General features: G+C 43.4%; 1 protein-coding gene across 2 annotated transcripts in view; it reads right to left on the reverse strand.

Annotated features, from left to right (window-relative positions):
• The window catches only part of LOC118965951 (uncharacterized), a 52,635-nt gene that overhangs the window by 22,103 nt on the left and 9,338 nt on the right, over positions 1-21,194 (reverse strand). Inside the window, exons 1-4 of one of the 2 annotated variants that reach the window (XM_090183251.1) lie at positions 8,141-8,263; positions 7,808-8,092; positions 7,519-7,626; positions 5,320-5,346 (exon numbers count right to left, since the gene is read on the reverse strand). In XM_090183251.1, coding sequence (XP_090039377.1) covers positions 5,320-5,346; positions 7,519-7,540 — 49 coding nt within the window. In that variant the 5' untranslated portion in view covers positions 7,541-7,626; positions 7,808-8,092; positions 8,141-8,263. Of the gene's footprint in view, positions 1-5,319; positions 5,347-7,518; positions 7,627-7,807; positions 8,093-8,140; positions 8,264-21,194 lie in introns of those variants that run through there. The other variant, XM_090183250.1, reaches the window with a different exon arrangement.

The raw sequence follows: 21,194 nt of genomic DNA on the forward strand, positions 1-21,194 counted from the left end.
CACCCCTAACCTATACCTGTTCATCCCTCCCTAACCCACACCTGTTCATCCCTCCCTAACCCATACCTGTTCACCCCTAACCCATACCTGTTCATCCCTCCCTAACCCATACCTGTTCATCCCTCCCTAACCCATACCTGTTCATCCCTCCCTAACCCATACCTGTTCATCCCTCCCTAACCCATACCTGTTCATCCCTCCCTAACACATACCTGTTCATCCCTCCCTAACCCATACCTGTTCATCCCTCCCTAACCCATACCTGTTCATCCCTCCCTAACCCATACCTGTTCATCCCTCCCTAACCCATACCTGTTCATCCCTCCCTAACCCATACCTGTTCATCCCTCCCTAACGCATACCTGTTCATCCCTCCCTAACCCATACCTGTTCATCCCTCCGTAACCCATACCTGTTCACCCCTAACCCATACCTGTTCATCCCTAACCCATACCTGTTCATCCCTCCCTAACCCATACCTGTTCACCCCTAACCCATACCTGTTCATCCCTAACCCATACCTGTTCATCCCTAACCTACACCTGTTCATCCCTCTCTAACCCATACCTGTTCACCCCTCTCTAACCCATACCTGTTCATCCCTCCCTAACCCATACCTGTTCATCCCTCCCTAACCCATACATGTTCATCCCTCCCTAACCCATACCTGTTCATCCCTCCCTAACCCATACTTGTTCATTCCTCCCTAACCAATACCTGTGCATCCCTCCCTAACCCATACCTGTTCATCCCTAACCCATACCTGTTCATCCCTCGATAACCCATACCTGTTCATCCCTCCCTAACCCATACCTGTTCACCCCTCCCTAACCCATACCTGTTCACGCCTAACCCATACCTGTTCATCCCTCTCTAACCCATACCTGTTCATCCCTCCCTAACCCATACCTTTTCATCCCTCCATAACCCATACCTGTTCATCCCTCCCTAACCCAAACCTGTTCATCCCTCCCTAACCCATACCTGTTCATCCCTCTCTAACCCATACCTGTACATCCCTCCCTAACCCATACCTGTTAACCCCTAACCCATACCTGTTCATCCCTCCCTAACCCATACCTGTTCATCCCTAACCCATACCTGTTCATCCCTCCCTAACCCATACCTGTTCACCCCTAACCCATACCGGTTCATCCCTCCCTAACCCATACCTGTTCATCCCTCCCTAACCCATACCTGTTCATCCCTCCCTAACCCATACCTGTTCACCCCTAACCCATACCGGTTCATCCCTCCCTAACCCATACCTGTTCATCCCTCCCTAACCCATACCTGTACATCCCTCCCTAACCCATACCTGTTAACCCCTAACCCATACCTGTTCATCCCACCCTAACCCATACCTGTTCATCCCTAACCCATACCTGTTCATCCCTCTCTAACCCATACCTGTTCATCCCTCCCTAACCCATACCTGTTCATCCCTCCCTAACCCATACCTGTTCATCCCTAACCCATACCTGTTCATCCCTCCCTAACCCATACCTGTTCACCCCTCCCTAACCCATACCTGTTCACGCCTAACCCATACCTGTTCATCCCTCCCTAACCCATACCAGTTCACCCCTAACCCATACCGGTTCATCCCTCCCTAACCCATACCTGTTCATCCCTCCCTAACCCATACCTGTTAATCCCTCCCTAACCCATACCTGTTCATCCCTCCATAACCCATACCTGTTCATCCCTCCCTAACCCATACCTGTTCATCCCTCCCTAACCCATACCTGTTAACCCCTAACCCATACCTGTTCATCCCACCCTAACCCATACCTGTTCATCCCTAACCCATACCTGTTCATCCCTAACCCATACCTGTTCATCCCTCCCTAACCCATACCTGTTCACCCCTAACCCATACCTGTTCATCCCTCCCTAAACCAATACCTGTTCATCCCTCCCTACCCCATACCTGTTCATCGATCCCTAACCCATACCTGTTCACCCCTAACCCATACCTGTTCATCCCTAACCCATACCTGTTCATCCCTCCCTAACCCATACCTGTTCACCCCTAACCCATACCGGTTCATCACTCCCTAACCCATACCTGTTCATCCCTCCCTAACCCATACCTGTTCATCCCTCCCTAACCCATACCTATTCATCCCTCCCTAACCCATACCTGTTAACCCCTAACCCATACCTGTTCATCCCACCCTAACCCATACCTGTTCATCCCTAACCCATACCTGTTCATCCCTCTCTAACCCATACCTGTTCATCCCTCCCTAACCCATACCTGTTCATCCCTCCCTAACCCATACCTGTTCATCCCTCCCTAACCCATACCTGTTCATCCCTCCCTAACCCACACCTGTTTATCCCTCCCTAAACCATACCTGTTCATCCCTCCGTAACCCATACCTGTTCATCCCTCCCTAACCCATACCTGTTCATCCCTCCCTAACCCATACCTGTTCATCCCTCCCTAACCCATACTTGTTCATCCCTCCATAACCAATACCTGTGCATCCCTCCCTAACCCATACCTGTTCATCCCTAACCCATACCTGTTCATCCCTCCCTAACCCATACCTGTTCATCCCTCCCTAACCCATACCTGTTCACCCCTCCCTAACCCATACCTGTTCACGCCTAACCCATACCTGTTCATCCCTCCCTAACCCATACCTGTTCACCCCTAACCCATACCTGCTCATCCCTAACCCATACCTGTTCATCCCTAACCCATACCTGTTCATACCTAACACAGATCTTCATTGTAAAGGGTTTAAACACTGTTTCTCATGCATTGTTCAATGAACCATAAACAATTAATGAATATGCACCTGAGGAACGGTCGGTAAGACACTAACAGCTTACAGACAGTAGGCAATTAAGGTCACAGTTATGAAAACTTAGGACACCAAAGAGACCTTTCTACTGATTCTGAAAAACACCAAAATAAAGATGCCCGGGGTCCCTGCTCATCTGCGTGAACGTGCCTTAGACATGTTGCAAGAAGGCATGAGGACTGCAGATTTGGCCAGGGCAATAAATTGCAATGTCCGTACTGTGAGACGCCTAAGACAGCACTACAGGGATACAGGACGGACAGCTGATTGTCCTCGCAGTGGCAGACCACGTGTAACAACACCAGCACAGGATCGGTACATCCAAACATCACACCTGTGGGACAGGTACAGGATGGCAACAACAACTGCCCAAGTTACACCAGGAACGCACAATCCCTCCATCAGTGCTCAGACTGTCCGCAATAGACAGAGAGGCTGGACTGAGGGCTTGTAGGCCTGTAGGCAGGTCCTTACCAGACATCACCTGCAACAATGTCGCCTATGAGCACAAACCCACGGCGGGTGCCTTGGTGAAGAGTGGGGTAACATCTCACAGCAAGAACTGGTACAGTCCATGAGGAGGAGATGCACTGCAGTACAAACTTCTTGCGACTAGGGGGCGATATTTTAATTTTTGGATGAAAAACATTCCCTTTTAAACAAGATATTTTGTCAAGAAAAGATGCTCGACTATGCATATAATTGACAGCTTTGGAAAGAAAACACTCTGACGTTTCCAAAACTGCAAAGATATTGTCTGTGAGTGCCACAGAACTGATGTTACAGGCAAAACCCAGATAAAAATCCAACCAGGAAGTGCCGCATTTTTTGAAACCGCCTCATGCCAATGACTCCTTATATGGCTGTGAATGAGCTACGAATGAGCTTACGTTTTCCACGTATTCCCCAAGGTGTCTACAGCATTGTGACGTCTTTTTACGCATTTCCATTGAAGAATAGCCGTAAGGGACCATAGATAGCAAGTGGTCACATGGTGTCTCTCGCAGAAAATCTTGCGTAAAATACTGAGGTAGCCATTTTTCCAATCGCTTCTTATGAGAAACCAATTGCCTCGACGGATATATTATCGAATACATATGTTAAAAACACCTTGAGGATGGATCCTAAACAACGTTTGCCGTGTTTCTGTCGATATTATATTATGAACAAACGGAAGCTGTTTCGCCTACAAAACTAATATTTTTGGAAAAAAGGAAAATTTTCTATCTAACTGAGTGAAAGCATCCGAAGTTCTTCAAAGGTAAATTATTTAATTTGGTTGCTTTTTTTATTTTCGTGAAAATGTTGCCTGCTGCCAGCAGAGCCTAGCATAGCATTATGCCATGATAAACTTACACAAATGCTTGTCTAGCGTTGGCTGTAACGCATATTTTGAAAATCTGAGATGACAGTGTGATTAACAAAAGGCTAAGCTTGTGTTTGAATAAATTTATTATTTATTTGCGATTTTCATGAAACGTTTCTGTCCGCTCCGTTATGCTAATTCGTTTGAGGCTATGATTCCGCTCCCGGATTCGGGATTGCTAGTCGCAAAAGTTTAATGCAACTGGTGGCCACACCAGATACTGACTGTTACTTTTGATTTTGAACCCCCCCTTTGTTCAGGGACACATTATTCTGTTAGCCACATGTCTGTGGAACTTGTTCAGTTTATGTCTCAGTTGTTGAATCTTGTTATGTTCATACAAATACTTACACATGTTAAGATTACTGGATATAAACACAGTTGACAGTGATGATGTTTTGTATTTTTTTTGCTGAGATATATATATATAAGGTATACAGCCAGTAGAGGACTGGCCACCCCTCGGAGCCTGGAACCTCTCTACCCAGTACAGCCAGTTGAGGACTGGCCACCCCTCAGAGCTTGGTTCCTCTGGTCTACCCAGTACAGCCAGTAGAGGACTGGTCACCCCTCAGAGCCTGGCTCCTCACCCCAGTACAGCCAGTAGAGGACTGGTCACCCCTCAGAGCCTGGTTCCTCTGGTTTATCCAGAACAGCCAGTAGAGGACTGGTCACCCCTCAGAGCCTGGTTCCCCTGGTCTACCCAGTACAGCCAGTAGAGGACTGGTCACCCCTCAGAGCCTGGCTCCTCACCCCAGTACAGCCAGTAGAGGACTGGTCACCCCTCAGAGCCTGGTTCCTCTGGTCTACTCAGTACAGCCAGTAGAGGACTGGTCACCCCTCAGAGCCTGGTTCCTCTGGTCTACCCAGTACAGCCAGTAGAGGACTGGTCACCCCTCAGAGCCTGGTTCCTCTGGTCTACCCAGTACAGCCAGTAGAGGACTGGTCACCCCTCAGAGCCTGGTTCCTCTGGTCTACCCAATACAGACAGTAGAGGACTGGTCACCCCTCAGAGCCTGGTTCCTCTCAGTATTATAGTAATAAACCATGAGGTCTGTGATTAACAGTTGACCCATCAGTATTCTAGTAATAATCATAATCTCTATATGTGAAACCAACAAGACAACAACTTACCTTGTTCTTCCAGTAGTTCTCTACACTCTGTAGACAAAACAAATGTATAAAATACAAAAATAATCATTAAAAAGCTTAAACACAGTCTTTTAAAACACAAATTAATATACAGTATAACCATTAAAACCATGAGGTCTGTGAGAAACAGTTGACCCATCAGTGTTATAGAAGGTAACCTGGTATAAATGAATAGAGTCTAATGGACAGTATATGGGTCATTCCTAGTTATATCCTGATCTAATACAGGACTGGTCTGAAGGTAACCTGGTATAAATAAATAGAGTCTAATGGACAGTATATGGGTCATTCCTAGTTATATCCTGATCTAATACAGGACTGGTCTGAAGGTAACCTGGTATAAATGAATAGAGTCTAATGGACAGTATATGGGTCATTCCTAGTCATATCCTGATCTAATACAGGACTGGTCTGAAGGTAACCTGGTATAAATGAATAGAGTCTAATGGACAGTATATAGGTAATTCCTAGTTATATCCTGATATAATACAGGACTGGTCTGAAGGTAACCTGATATAAATGAATAGAGTCTAATGGACAGTATATGGGTCATTCCTAGTTATATCCTGATCTAATACAGGACTGGTCTGAAGGTAACCTGGTATAAATGAATAGAGTCTAATGGACAGTATATGGGTCATTCCTAGTTAGATCCTGATCTAATAGAGGACTGGTCTGAAGGTAACCTGGTATAAATGAATAGAGTCTAATGGACAGTATATGGGTCATTCCTAGTTATATCCTGATCTAATACAGGACTGGTCTGAAGGTAACCTGGTATAAATAAATAGAGTCTAATGGACAGTATATGGGTCATTCCTAGTCATATCCTGATCTAATACAGGACTGGTCTGAAGGTAACCTGGTATAAATGAATAGAGTCTAATGGACAGTATATGGGTCATTCCTAGTTATATCCTGATCTAATACAGGACTGGTCTGACGGTAACCTGGTATAAATGAATAGAGTCTAATGGACAGTATATGGGTCATTCCTAGTTATATCCTGATCTAATACAGGACTGGTCTGAAGGTAACCTGATATAAATGAATAGAGTCTAATGGACAGTATATGGGTCATTCCTAGTCATATCCTGATCTAATACAGGACTGGTCTGAAGGTAACCTGGTATAAATGAATAGAGTCTAATGGACAGTATATGGGTCATTCCTAGTTATATCCTGATCTAATACAGGACTGGTCTGAAGGTAACCTGATATAAATGAATAGAGTCTAATGGACAGTATATGGGTCATTCCTAGTTATATCCTGATCTAATACAGGACTGGTCTGAAGGTAACCTGGTATAAATGAATAGAGTCTAATGGACAGTATATGGGTCATTCCTAGTTATATCCTGATCTAATACAGGACTGGTCTGAAGGTAACCTGGTATAAATGAATAGAGTCTAATGGACAGTATATGGGTCAATCCTAGTTATATCCTGAACTAATACAGGACTGGTCTGAAGGTAACCTGGTATAAATGAATAGAGTCTAATGGACAGTATATGGGTCAATCCTAGTTATATCCTGATCTAATACAGACTGGTCTGAAGGTAACCTGGTATACATGAATAGAGTCTAATGGACAGTATATGGGTCATTCCTAGTTATATCCTGATCTAATACAGGACTGGTCTGAAGGTAAACTGGTATAAATTAATAGAGTCTAATGGACAGTATATGGGTCATTCCTAGTTATATCCTGATCTAATACAGAACTGGTCTGAAGGTAACCTGGTATAAATGAATAGAGTCTAATGGACAGTATATGGGTCATTCCTAGTTATATCCTGATCTAATACAGGACTGGTCTGAAGGTAACCTGGTATAAATGAATAGAGTCTAATGGACAGTATATGGGTCATTCCTAGTTATATCCTGATCTAATACAGGACTGGTCTGAAGGTAACCTGGTATAAATGAATAGAGTCTAATGGACAGTATATGGGTCAATCCTAGTTATATCCTGACCTAATACAGGACTGGTCTGAAGGTAACCTGGTATAAATGAATAGAGTCTAATGGACAGTATATGGGTCATTCCTAGAGGTCAAGGACCAGTCAGAGATCAAGGACCAGTCAGAGATCAAGGACCAGTCAGAGGTCAAGGACCAGTCAGAGATCAAGGACCAGTCAGAGGTCAAGGACCAGTCAGAGGTCAAGGTTAAACTCACCTGTATGTTTTCTCCAACACATGTAGACACAAGCTGCAAGAAAAACGACAACAGCTGCTGCTATTGGACCAACAATCAACGCCACTTGTGATTTAGGAAACACGTCATCTGAAACAGAGAAGTCATGTCAAACCATTACAACACTACATATATACTGTACAGGAAGTAAAGCATCATTTATACATACTACTGAACAGACCAATAAGGTCACACCCTAGGAAACCGTCCTCCTAACTAGTCTAACTAACTAGGGGTTTCAGGTATTTGGGTTAACCAATGAAGACCTCACCTGGGACATGAATCTCTGTCTCCTTCAGGTGGTTGATCTCCGGCTGTTGAACTCTACAGGTGAACCTGTTGGTGTCAGTCTGGTTCACGGTGACATGTCGTCTCACAGTGTAGCGGCCCTCTGAGTCCCTGTGTCTCTCTGGAGGTCCATCAGCAGGTAGGATGGTTCCAGAACTGTCCAGAAACTCAATCTCAGGTTCAGGAAACCTGCCTCCAGACTCACACTTCAGGACCACCCCCCAGTCTTTAGTTCCAACAATAGAGATCACTGGCTGAGATACAGCACCTACACAGATACAAGATAAAACAGAGATCACTGGCTGAGATACAGCACCTACAGATACAAGATAAAACAGAGATCACTGGCTGAGATACAGCACCTACAGATACAAGATAAAACAGAGATCACTGGCTGAGATACAGATACAAGATAAAACAGAGATCACTGGCTGGGATTCAGCACCTACACAGTTACAAGATAAAACAGAGATCACTGGCTGAGATACAGCACCTACACAGATACAAGATAAAACAGAGATCACTGGCTGAGATACAACACCTACACAGATACAAGATAAAACAGAGATCACTGGCTGAGATACAGCACCTACACAGATACAAGATAAAACAGAGATCACTGGCTGAGATACAGCACCTACAGATACAAGATAAAACAGAGATCACTGGTTGAGATACAGCACCTACAGATACAAGATAAAACAGAGATCACTGGCTGAGATACAGATACAAGATAAAACAGAGATCACTGGCTGAGATACAGCACCTACAGATACAAGATACAACAGAGATCACTGGCTGAGATACAGCACCTACAGATACAAGATAAAACAGAGATCACTGACTGAGAAACAGCACCTACACAGATACAAGATAAAACAGAGATCACTGGCTGAGATACAGCACCTACACAGATACAAGATACAACAGAGATCACTGGCTGAGATACAGCACCTACAGATACAAGATAAAACAGAGATCACTGGCTGAGATACAAGATAAAACAGAGATCACTGGCTGAGATACAGCACCTACACAGATACAAGATAAAACAGAGATCACTGGCTGAGATACAGAACCTACAGATACAAGATAAAACAGAGATCACTGGCTGAGATACAAGATAAAACAGAGATCACTGGCTGAGATACAGCACCTACACAGATACAAGATAAAACAGAGATCACTGGCTGAGATACAGCACCTACAGATACAAGATAAAACAGAGATCACTGGCTGAGATACAGCACCTACACAGATACAAGATACAACAGAGATCACTGGCTGAGATACAGCACCTACAGATACAATATAAAACAGAGATCACTGGCTGAGATACAACACCTACAGATACAAGATAAACCAGAGATCACTGGCTGAGATACAGCACCTACACAGATACAAGATAAACCAGAGATCACTGGCTGAGATACAGCACCTACAGATACAATATAAAACAGAGATCACTGGCTGAGATACAGATACAAGATAAAACAGAGATCACTGGCTGAGATACAGCACCTACAGATACAAGATAAAACAGAGATCACTGGCTGGGATACAGCACCTACAGATACAATATAAAACAGAGATCACTGGCTGAGATACAGATACAAGATAAAACAGAGATCACTGGCTGAGATACAGCACCTACAGATACAAGATAAAACAGAGATCACTGGCTGGGATACAGCACCTACAGATACAATATAAAACAGAGATCACTGGCTGAGATACAGATACAAGATAAAACAGAGATCACTGGCTGAGATACAGCACCTACACAGATACAAGATTTGTAGTTTGCATTTGTATTTATTATGGATCCCCATTAGTTCCTGCCAAGGCAGCAGCTACTCTTCCTGTGGTTTATTATGGATCCCCATTAGTTCCTGCCAAGGCAGCAGCTACTCTTCCTGGGGTTTATTATGGATCCCCATTAGTTCCTGCCAAGGCAGCAGCTACTCTTCCTGGGGTTTATTATGGGTCCCCATTAGTTCCTGCAAAGGCAGCAGCTACTCTTCCTGGGGTTTATCATGGGTCCCCATTAGTTCCTGCCAAGGCAGCAGCTACTCTTCCTGGGGTCCAACAACATTAAGGCAGTTGACACAATTTTAAACCATTACAATACATTCACAGATTTCACAACCCACTGTGTGCCCTCAGGCCCCTAGTCCACCACTACCACATATCTACAGTACTACATCCATGTAGGGTTGCACATTTTGGGGAATATTCAGAGGTGGAAACTTTCCGTGGGAATTAACGGGAATATATGGGAATTGCCTAGTCAACAACACTAAACACTTCCTGCTATTTAAGAAATGCCTAGTCAACATCATTAAACACTTCCTGCTATTTGAGAAATACCTAATCAACAACATTAAACACTTCCTGCTATCTGAGACATACCTAATCAACAACATTAAACACTTCCTGCTATTTGAGAAATACCTAGTCAACAACATTAAACACTTCCTGCTATTTGAGAAATACCTAATCAACAACATTAAACACTTCCTGCTATTTGAGAAATACCTAGTCAACAACATTAAACACTTCCTGCTATTTGAGAAATACCTAATCAACAACATTAAACATTAACAGAACCCTGCAGCACTCCAATATTAACAGAACCCTGCAACACTCCAATATTAACAGAACCCTGCAGCACCCCAACAATATTAACATAACCCTGCAGCACCCCAGTATTAACAGAACCCTGCAGCACTCCAATATTAACAGAACCCTGCAGCACCTCAATATTAACAGAAAGATGGTCAGAAGTCATGAGCAGAACCCTGCAGTACTCCAGTATTAACAGAACCCTGCAGCACTCCAATATTAACAGAACCCTGCAGCACTCCAGTATTAACAGAACCCTGCAGCACTGCAGTATTAACAGAACCCTGCAGCGCTCCAATATTAACAGAAAGATGGTCAGAAGTCATGAACAGAACCCTGCAGTACTCCAGTATTAACAGAACCCTGCAGCACCCCAATATTAACAGAACCCTGCAGCACTCCAGTATTAACAGAACCCTGCAGCACTCCAGTATTAACAGAACCGTGCCGCACTCCAGTATTAACAGAACCCTGCAGCACTCCAGTATTAACAGAACCCTGCAGCACTCCAGTATTAACAGAACCCTGCAGCACTCCATAATTAACAGAACCCTGCAGCACACCAGTATTAACAGAACCCTGCAGCACACCATAATTAACAGAACCCTGCAGCACTCCAGTATTAACAGAACCCTGCAGCACTCCAGTATTAACAGAACCCTGCAGCACTCCAGTATTAACAGAACCCTGCAGCACTCCAGTAATAACAGAACCGTGCCGCACTCCAGTATTAACAGAACACTGCAGCACTCCAGTATTAACAGAACCCTGCAGCACTCCAGTATTAACAGAACCCTGCAACACTCCAGTATTAACAGAACCCTGCAGCACTCCAGTATTAACAGAACCCTGCAACACTCCAGTATTAACAGAACCCTGCAGCACTCCAGTATTAACAGAACCCTGCAGCACTCCAGTATTAACAGAACCCTGCAACACTCCAGTATTAACAGAACCCTGCAGCACTCCAGTATTAACAGAACCCTGCAACACTCCAGTATTAACAGAACCCTGCAACACTCCAGTATTAACAGAACCCTGCAGCACTCCAGTATTAACAGAACCCTGCAACACTCCAGTATTAACAGAACCCTGCAGCACTCCAGTATTAACAGAACCCTGCAACACTCCAGTATTAACAGAACCCTGCAGCACTCCAGTATTAACAGAACCCTGCAGCACTCCAGTATTAACAGAACCCTGCAGCACTCCAGTATTAACAGAACCCTGCAGCACTCCAGTATTAACAGAACCCTGCAGCACTCCAGTATTAACAGAACCCTGCAGCACTCCAGTATTAACAGAACCTACAGCACTCCAGGATTAACAGAACCTACAGCACTCCAGTATTAACAGAACCTACAGCACTCCAGTATTAACAGAACCTACAGCACTCCAGTATTAACAGAACCTACAGCACTCCAGTATTAACAGAACCCTGCAACACTCCAGTATTAACAGAACCCTGCAGCACTCCAGTATTAACAGAACCCTGCAGCACTCCAGCATTACCATGTCATCAACCTGAATACATTGTGATGTAACACTGAGATAATCATTAAACCATAACAGCTTTACTTGAATGACATCAATAATTCACTGTGTCAAAAGCCTTGGACAAATCAATTAGCAAAGCAGCACAATGCTGTTGACTATACAATACATTCTCTATAGTATGTATTACTATCAGTACATAGTAACTACTGTGAGTCAACAGTAGGTAGTAGGAATATTGGGACACGGACAGTGAGTCAACAGTAGGAATATTGGGACACAACCAGTGAGTCAACAGTAGGAATATTGGGACACAACCAGTGAGTCAACAGTAGGTAGAAGGAATATTGGGACACAACCAGTGAGTCAACAGTAGGTAGAAGGAATATTGGGACACAGACAGTGTGACAGACCAGCAGAATACATGATCTATAACAGAGGAAGGAATGATGAGGGAGGAAGACCAGCTGAATACATGATGAGGGAGGAAGACCAGCTGAATACATGATCTATAACAGAGGAAGGAATGATGAGGGAGGAAGACCAGCTGAATACATGATCTATAACAGAGGAAGGAATGATGAGGGAGGAAGACCAGCTGAATACATGATGAGGGAGGAAGACTGTTGCAGTAATTAAATTCCTCTATGTTTTAACACCCAATTAAAATTAAACACTCTGTCAATTCATAAGGATTTGTATGACCCTTATTTTATAAAAATGGACAGAGCCCAGTCTTAAAGTCAAACAGCAGCTTTTATTCACGATAATACTGCTCCTTCCACATTTTACCACAGGTTATAAACTGAAAATGACAGAACATTTAGAAAACGCTGACATCTCTTCTTGACACTGGTGGAAAGGCTCTATAGCTCTCAAGCCTTCCCTCCTCACCTAGAGCCAAGGTCAGCAAGTGTAGATTAGCATTCTAGCCAGTCTGGTGATATAGTTCATTCATTTCTACCAAGGAACAGACAGTCATTGTTCTAATTCTTGATTATAAATGTTCCGTCTCTTCTTGACACTGGTAGAAAGGCTCTATAGTTCTCAAGCCTTCCCTCCTCACCTAGAGCCAAGGTCAGCCAGTGTAGATTAGCATTCTAGCCAGTCTGGCGATATAGTTCATTCATTTCTACCAAGGAACAGACAGTCATTGTTCTAATTCTTGATTATAAATGTTCCGTCTCTTCTTGACACTGGTAGAAAGGCTCTATAGTTCTCAAGCCTTCCCTCCTCGCCTAGAGCCAAGGTCAGCCAGTGTAGATTAGCATTCTAGGCAGTCTGGCGATATAGTTCATTCATTTCTACCAAGGAACAGACAGTCATAGTTCTAATTCTTGAATATATTTACACACATTATATTCAGTACTAGGATTAAAAATAAAATTCATACATATACAGTAACATAATAGTATTCTGATTAGTACATATACAGTAACATAATAGTATTCTGATTAGTACATATACAGTAACATAATAGTATTCTGATTAGTACATATACAGTAACATAATAGTATTCTGATTAGTACATATACAGTAACATAATAGTATTCTGATTAGTACATATACAGTAACATAATAGTATTCTGATTAGTACATATACAGTAACATAATAGTATTCTGATTAGTGCATATACAGTAACATAATAGTATTCTGATTAGTACATATACAGTAACATAATAGTATTCTGATTAGTGCATATACAGTAACATAATAGTATTCTGATTAGTGCATATACAGTAACATAATAGTATTCTGATTAGTACATATACAGTAACATAATAGTATTCTGATTAGTGCATATACAGTAACATAATAGTATTCTGATTAGTACATATACAGTAACATAATAGTATTCTGATTAGTACATATACAGTAACATAATAGTATTCTGATTAGTACATATACAGTAACATAATAGTATTCTGATTAGTGCATATACAGTAACATAATAGTATTCTGATTAGTGCATATACAGTAACATAATAGTATTCTTAGTGCATATACAGTAACATAATAGTATTCTGATTAGTACATATACAGTAACATAATAGTATTCTGATTAGTACATATACAGTAACATAATAGTATTCTGATTAGTACATATACAGTAACATAATAGTATTCTGATTAGTGCATATACAGTAACATAATAGTATTCTGATTAGTACATATACAGTAACATAATAGTATTCTGATTAGTGCATATACAGTAACATAATAGTATTCTGATTAGTACATATACAGTAACATAATAGTATTCTGATTAGTACATATACAGTAACATAATATGATTATGATTAGTACATATACAGTAACATAATAGTATTCTGATTAGTTCATATACAGTAACATAATAGTATTCTGATTAGTACATATACAGTAACATAATAGTATTCTGATTAGTACATATACAGTAACATAATAGTATTCTGATTAGTACATATACAGTAACATAATAGTATTCTGATTAGTCAGTCCTGATTGAAATGTATACATAATTAGTCATTATTGATAAAAATCCCCTTAACATATCCACCATTTGATTAAATATTATACATCCAATCACACATGTAGTTATATTGTAATATTAAAAAGCCTATTTCTATTTTTATTAGAGATATTTCTTGTCATCAAAACATCACCTAAACATAACCCACTACTTGCATTCGCACTGACTGTTTCTTAGGCCTACATCAGAATCATAACTCTTCTTATCAGGATTTTCGTTACAATCTTCATAAAAAAACAGTATTGAAACAAGATACAACCTAACCTCCCTAAATCAAATATAAATTCCCCGCAAATGAAGGATCCAGATTTGTCCACTTGTTCAGTATTCAGCACTCTACGGGTCAGAACCTGGAATCGGCCCGTACCTCACCATCTGTTGTGTCATCGATTTCTCCAGAGTCCTGGAAATAAGGTCTCGTACACAGGAAATTAGACAACAGCCACATAAAACTAAAACAGTCACACAGGTTAATGTAGCCCATAACACAGTGATCATAACATTTTTCCATTTTCCAAACATACTATCAAACCAGTTAGTCAAAGAGATATCCACCCCAGAGTTTTCTGCCAAACCGTGAGCCAGGGTGGTCAAACCAGCTGAGGCTTTGGTCACTGATCTGTCCGGAGCTGTGTTATTTGGGATGAAAGTACAACACATGTTCCCGAAGGTCACGCATACTCCTCCCTTTTCAGCCAATAACATATCTAATGCAATTCTATTCTGCCAAGCCATTAGGCTGGTTGCTTCAGTCTGTTCTGCCAAACTTTTAATAGCATCTCTGATATAATTGATAAAGCGCTGTTGATTATAATAAATATAATTAATCCAGTCCACGTTCTTATTGAGAGTAGACCACCAGAAAATGCTTGACTCTAATCCTGCTAGGATCGGATTTCTTGCTTTGAACTCATCTGGCACCTCCCGTGGAACCCCAATGTTATCAATATATACTCTGTCATCAAAAGACCCAGATGGAGTACCTCTTTTCTCCCGTTTGGCTAACTTCATGTCTTGGTGTTGAATGAGTGTGAAAGGCATTCCCAAATGTACAAGGGCACATAATCCTGTCCAATCTGCCGGTAATACTGGCCATAACATCATTCCCCCACACAACCTCCAGATGTCAGCCCTGGCCCACTTTACCTTATTGAAATCCCCAGAGTTCAACCAGCCTGTCAAATCAGACATGGTCCCGTCAGTGGTAATATTCTCTGTCCTATTGCAGGTACTAACTTCCCCCACATTTTTCCCATGTGTACTGTACCGGGCCAAACAGTAATATTCTCCTCTTGTCACTGTAAAGGGAGGAAGTCTTGATTTAAGGGGAACCTGGGGATATAAATAGTGCAAATCAATACAACTGTCATTATCTGGCATTCCTGCTTTCATGAACAGCTTTACCATACAGGCCATTCCCTTAGGGGAATTAACTCTGTTAAGTGGAAAAGGGATAGTTGTCAACTGAGGTTTAGCTGTGGCACAGGCATAACATTCTTCTTTAGCTACTGATCTGTCCGTATATTGAATCCATTCCAACCATAAATTGGAATCCCCAAACCCAGTCTCCACCTCTATAACTTCTTTAAGGTCTTTGGTCTGAACTATTCGTACTGGTCCTTTACCCTGGATGATTACACTAGGAATATCCGTTGTGTTAGAGAGATTGGTTGAACTCCGGCCGATCACATTCTCCTTATCAACTCTAACCTCTGCCACCTGGAACGGTACCATAGTATCAGTTGAAAACTGGTCGAAGCCTACATACCATAACCAGAGATCCTGGGTCTTGACCGCTTTAATGTTAATTCGCACCTTTGTACAATACTTCCTCTGCTCGGGAACACAGTCCAAAACACCAACCCTTACTATACTCCATCTGGTCCCAAATTGGGTGTATGGGTTTACGTAGCCATCCCTTTCAGTGTGAGCTATGACCTGGCTCCATGAATTACACTGTGATTTACACAAATACTTCCCATAGAGACCCATGGTCCTTGACCACCAAGGAGTGAATGACCCCATTTGGTCTACATAGAATTCGACTGAGATATCCTTACCCAATTCCACTCTCACTTCCTTACTGTTTTGTTTCAGTGACCTTTTGAGATGCTTTGGTAACATCAAAGTTCCCTCATCTAGCACATGAGTCAAGTTACTCTCTTTGGCATTCTCCGGGGGGGTCATGGTGGATCAGGAATATGGCCCCCACAATAAAACAGCTCAGGACGGTCAGCGCACATGTGAAGCCCCACCCTCTCCCCGAGAACATATCAACAGCCAGAGGCCAAGCCATCACTTCACTTCTATGAACGCTCCCAGCTGGGGAAAGGTCGGGTATAGGGAATCTTCAGAAGGAGTTTGACCCCCGTTCCATATGGGTCACGGTTCCTCTCCTACTCCTGTGATTGTTCGACAGTGTCAGGGTGTCTTACCCTCTTACAATGTGTGATATGCACCCAGGTAGCTCTTTCGGCTAATCTCACCGCGAAGGCAGTCACCAGGAGTACTTGGAATGGCCCCTCCCACCGTGGCTGCTTCCAGTTTCTTCTCTCCAGACCCAGTCTCCTGGTTGAATCTCGTGTGCCACCTCCTTCTGTAGTTCTCCTGTTGGGCATAAAACTTTTGACATACGAACAACCTCCTCATGTGTTCCACCATACTGCTTTCTATTTCTATATCTGCTTCCTCCAATCGTCCTAATTGGGGCATTCTATAGGGTCTACCAAAAACCTTCTCAAATGGAGATAGCCCCTCCCTATCAGGGGTTATTCTAATAGTCATTAACACTATGGGCAGGCATTTTACCCAGTTCATTCCGGTGCTTGGGTGTGTTTTCCTTAATCGACCTTTTACCGATTGATTCATGCGCTCGATAAGGCCAGCGCTCTGGGGGTGATAAGAACAATGTTTCTTCATATTTATATTCAATTTCTGACCTATATTATCAATTACTTGATTAGAAAAATGGGAACCATTGTCGCTATAAATAGTTTCTGGCAGTCCAAATCGCGGGATAATCTCTTGACATAATGCTCTAGCCACTGTTTCTGCGTCTGCTGAAGATGTAGGAAACGCCTCTATCCATTTAGTATATTTGTCAATAATTGTTAAACACCATTTCTTATTTTCACTTTTAGTTAATTCAATAATAATAATAATTCAATTTCCAATTGTTGGAATGGATACTTAGCCGCCGGATGGTGCCCTCACTTTACCTTGGTGGTTACTTTGTGCGCATATAGTGCACCGTGAGCAAAAGTTTTAAAAATAGTTAGTTATTCCATATGCTACAAAGTGTTGTTTAAATAACCCTACCACACCCCCTGTTGATACATGGCTTTGCCCATGTAACAATATAGCAGCATATTTAAACAGTGACTTTGGTCAAATTGTAGATTCCCTTTGTGCCAGATACCTCCTCTATCTACGGCTCCCATTTTGACCCATCTAATAACGTCCTTAATGGGGGCTCCAAGCTGACTTCCCCTCAGTATTTCGGTGTTGATATAAACTTCCTCCTTTAAGTGTGAGTCTGTGTGAGTGTGGTTTCCCCCCCGCTCTCTTCGCTTCCTCATCTGCCCGTCTATTCCCAATACTGACGCTATCCATGCCCTTAGTATGTGCCTCAATGCTAATGCTATCCATGCCAGGGGTATGTGCCTCAATGCTAACGCTGTCCATGCCCTTAGTATGTGCCTCAATGCTAATGCTATCCATGCCCTTAGCATGTGCCTCAATGCTAACGCTGTCCATATCCCTCCCGTTACCCAGTCTGTTAGACTTTTCCCCTTTGTCACCCAATATCCCATATCCTTCCACTGCCCAGAGGGTTCTTTAGCTAGGGCCACTTTGTCGCCCAATATCCCATATCCTTCCACTGCCCAGAGGGTTCTTTAGCTAGGGCCACTTTGTCACCCAATATCCCATATCCTTCCACTGCCCAGAGGGTTCTTTAGCTAGGGCCACTTTGTCACCCAATATCCCATATCCTTCCACTGCCCAGAGGGTTCTTTAGCTAGGGCCACTTTGTCACCCAATATCCCATATCCTTCCACTGCCCAGAGGGTTCTTTAGCTAGGGCCACTTTGTCACCCAATATCCCATATCCTTCCACTGCCCAGAGGGTTCTTTAGCTAGGGCCACTTTGTCGCCCAATATCCCATATCCTTCCACTGCCCAGAGGGTTCTTTAGCTAGGGCCACTTTGTCGCCCAATATCCCATATCCTTCCACTGCCCAGAGGGTTCTTTAGCTAGGGCCACTTTGTCACCCAATATCCCATATCCTTCCACTGCCCAGAGGGTTCTTTAGCTAGGGCCACTGTCACCTAATATCCCATATCCTTCCACTGCACAGAGGGTTCTTTAGCTAGGGCCACTTTGTCACCCAATATCCCATATCCTTCCACTGCCCAGTGGGTTCTTTACCTAGGGCCACTTTGTCGCCCAATATCCCATATCCTTCTTTAGCTAGGGCCACATGGGGGCTCCATTTTTCTCTGTACAGGGCCTGGATATGAGTAGGCAGTTCCACAGCTGCATGAGTTGAATCATAGTAAAGCCATTTCAGACCAATGGTTCGCTCAGTGGTTCTCAGAAGTGCCCTCTCATATACCAGGTCGGGGCCAGGGTGTCTGTCCACAGTGTACAGTGCAAGTCATCTGGAGACATTTTAGTGGGTCCTGATATTACATAATCTGTTAGTTCCATCAATGCTTTGGGTATGTCTGTTAAACCTCCCCTCAATAGATCTTGACTATACCAATAATGCGGATCTCCTTCCCCACAGATTACCATGTTATTCTTAACAACCTGGGCTTTCATACCTCTGTCTGTAGGTGTTATGGTAATATTCAAGAGTTTCATGACGTCTCTCCCCAAAAGATTCACAGGACACAACTTTGATATGAGTACTGGGACCGTCGTCTCCCCCTCAGTCATTTCATGTCTGAGAGTGATGGGAGTCGAGAGTCTCTACACAATGGTGGCCAGATGCAGAACGAACAATTATCTTATCCCCTGAGGGATGAATCCCTTGTGGCGCATCCTCACTGCATATGGCTGTCCTGCATGCCCCCGTATCACACAGAAATGTAATTCTCTTTCCCATAACTGCAAGTGTCATGAAAGGTTTATCTTCCTGAGCAAGTGCAAGGTCTACTGTTGCCAATTCAAATACCTCAGTCTCTGCGTCAATCTCGTCTAAATTGTTAAGGTCTGAAGTGCCATTACTACAGTCGCCGTCCTTTTCGTCGTACCAGTCCACTACTTCTTTCCTGACTATTTTAGCAGTATCAGTCTCTAGTCAGGATTTGTCCTCGTCGCTATCTGAGTCAGGTTTTTGGGCGTCTCTCTCCCTTTTCCTTTTTGCCCCCCTGTCTCTGTGGTTTTTGTTTACAATAGCAGCTCTGATGTCCTTTTTTTTTTACAATATCCACATGGAGCCTCGCATTCCCTGGCGAAATGTCCGTTTTGATTATAATTATAACATTTTAGCTCCCCTTTTCCCCCTTTACCTGACCTTCCCTTTCTATCTGCCCCCGTCCTGCTCTCTCTGTTCTTACCTCCCGTCCTGCTCTCTCTGTTCTTACCTCCCGTCCTGCTCTCTCTGTTCTTACCTCCCGTCCTGCTCTCTCTGTTCTTACCTCCCGTCCTGCTCTCTCTGTTCTTACCTCCCGTCCTGCTCTCTCTGTTCTTACCTCCCGTCCTGCTCTCTCTGTTCTTACCTCCCGTCCTGCTCTCTCTGTTCTTACCTCCCGTCCTGCTCTCTCTGTTCTTACCTCCCGTCCTGCTCTCTCTGTTCTTACCTCCCGTCCTGCTCTCTCTGTTCTTACCTCCCGTCCTGCTCTCTCTGTTCTTACCTCCCGTCCTGCTCTCTCTGTTCTTACCTCCCGTCCTGCTCTCTCTGTTGTTACCTCCCGTTCTGCTCTCTCTGTTCTTACCTCCCGTCCTGCTCTCTCTGTTCTTACCTCCCGTCCTGCTCTCTCTGTTGTTACCTCCCGTTCTGCTCTCTCTGTTCTTACCTCCCGTCCTGCTCTCTCTGTTCTTACCTCCCGTCCTGCTCTCTCTGTTCTTACCTCCCGTTGCTTTATCTTCTAGTACTGCCATTAAAAACTCATCTTTCCTATTCTCTTTTTTCCTTCTGTCTGTTCGTGGTGGACCGCATATCTTTTTACCTCTGTGAGAGTTGCCAACCCCCACCCCACTAAGTTATTTTTACCTCTGCGAGAGTTGCCAACCCCCACCCCACTAAGTTCTTTTTACCTCTGCGAGAGTTGCCAACCCCCACCCCACTAAGTTATTTTTACCTCTGCGAGAGTTGCCAACCCCCACCCCACTAAGTTCTTTTTACCTCTGCGAGAGTTGCCAACCCCCACCCCACTAAGTTATTTTTCACCTCCCTACTGTTTTCAACGCGCATTCCAGTTAATAAGGCTATTTTTAGTTGCTGATGATAAGGGGTATTTTGACCCCCCCCCGGGGGCTGGTTCTGGCGTACCACTGTTGGCATTAAATACATATTTTAAACGTTCTAGGTACTGACTGACTGTCTCATTTTCTCCCTGTCTACATTCAGTTACCTTAGAGAAGTCGGCGTGTCGGTGGTAATGTTCAGTTAGGTTAGCGCAGAGTTCTGTCATTTTTGCTCTAAATGGCTCCCCAAGTCCCGCGCTCCACTGTTTAATGTCCCCATCATTCCCCGTTGGCACCCAGGTCCCGGGCTCCACTGTATAATG

The sequence above is a fragment of the Oncorhynchus mykiss genome, chromosome 9 (assembly GCF_057628025.1).
Source record: "Oncorhynchus mykiss isolate SJ-2025 chromosome 9, ASM5762802v1, whole genome shotgun sequence".
NCBI lineage: Eukaryota > Metazoa > Chordata > Actinopteri > Salmoniformes > Salmonidae > Oncorhynchus > Oncorhynchus mykiss.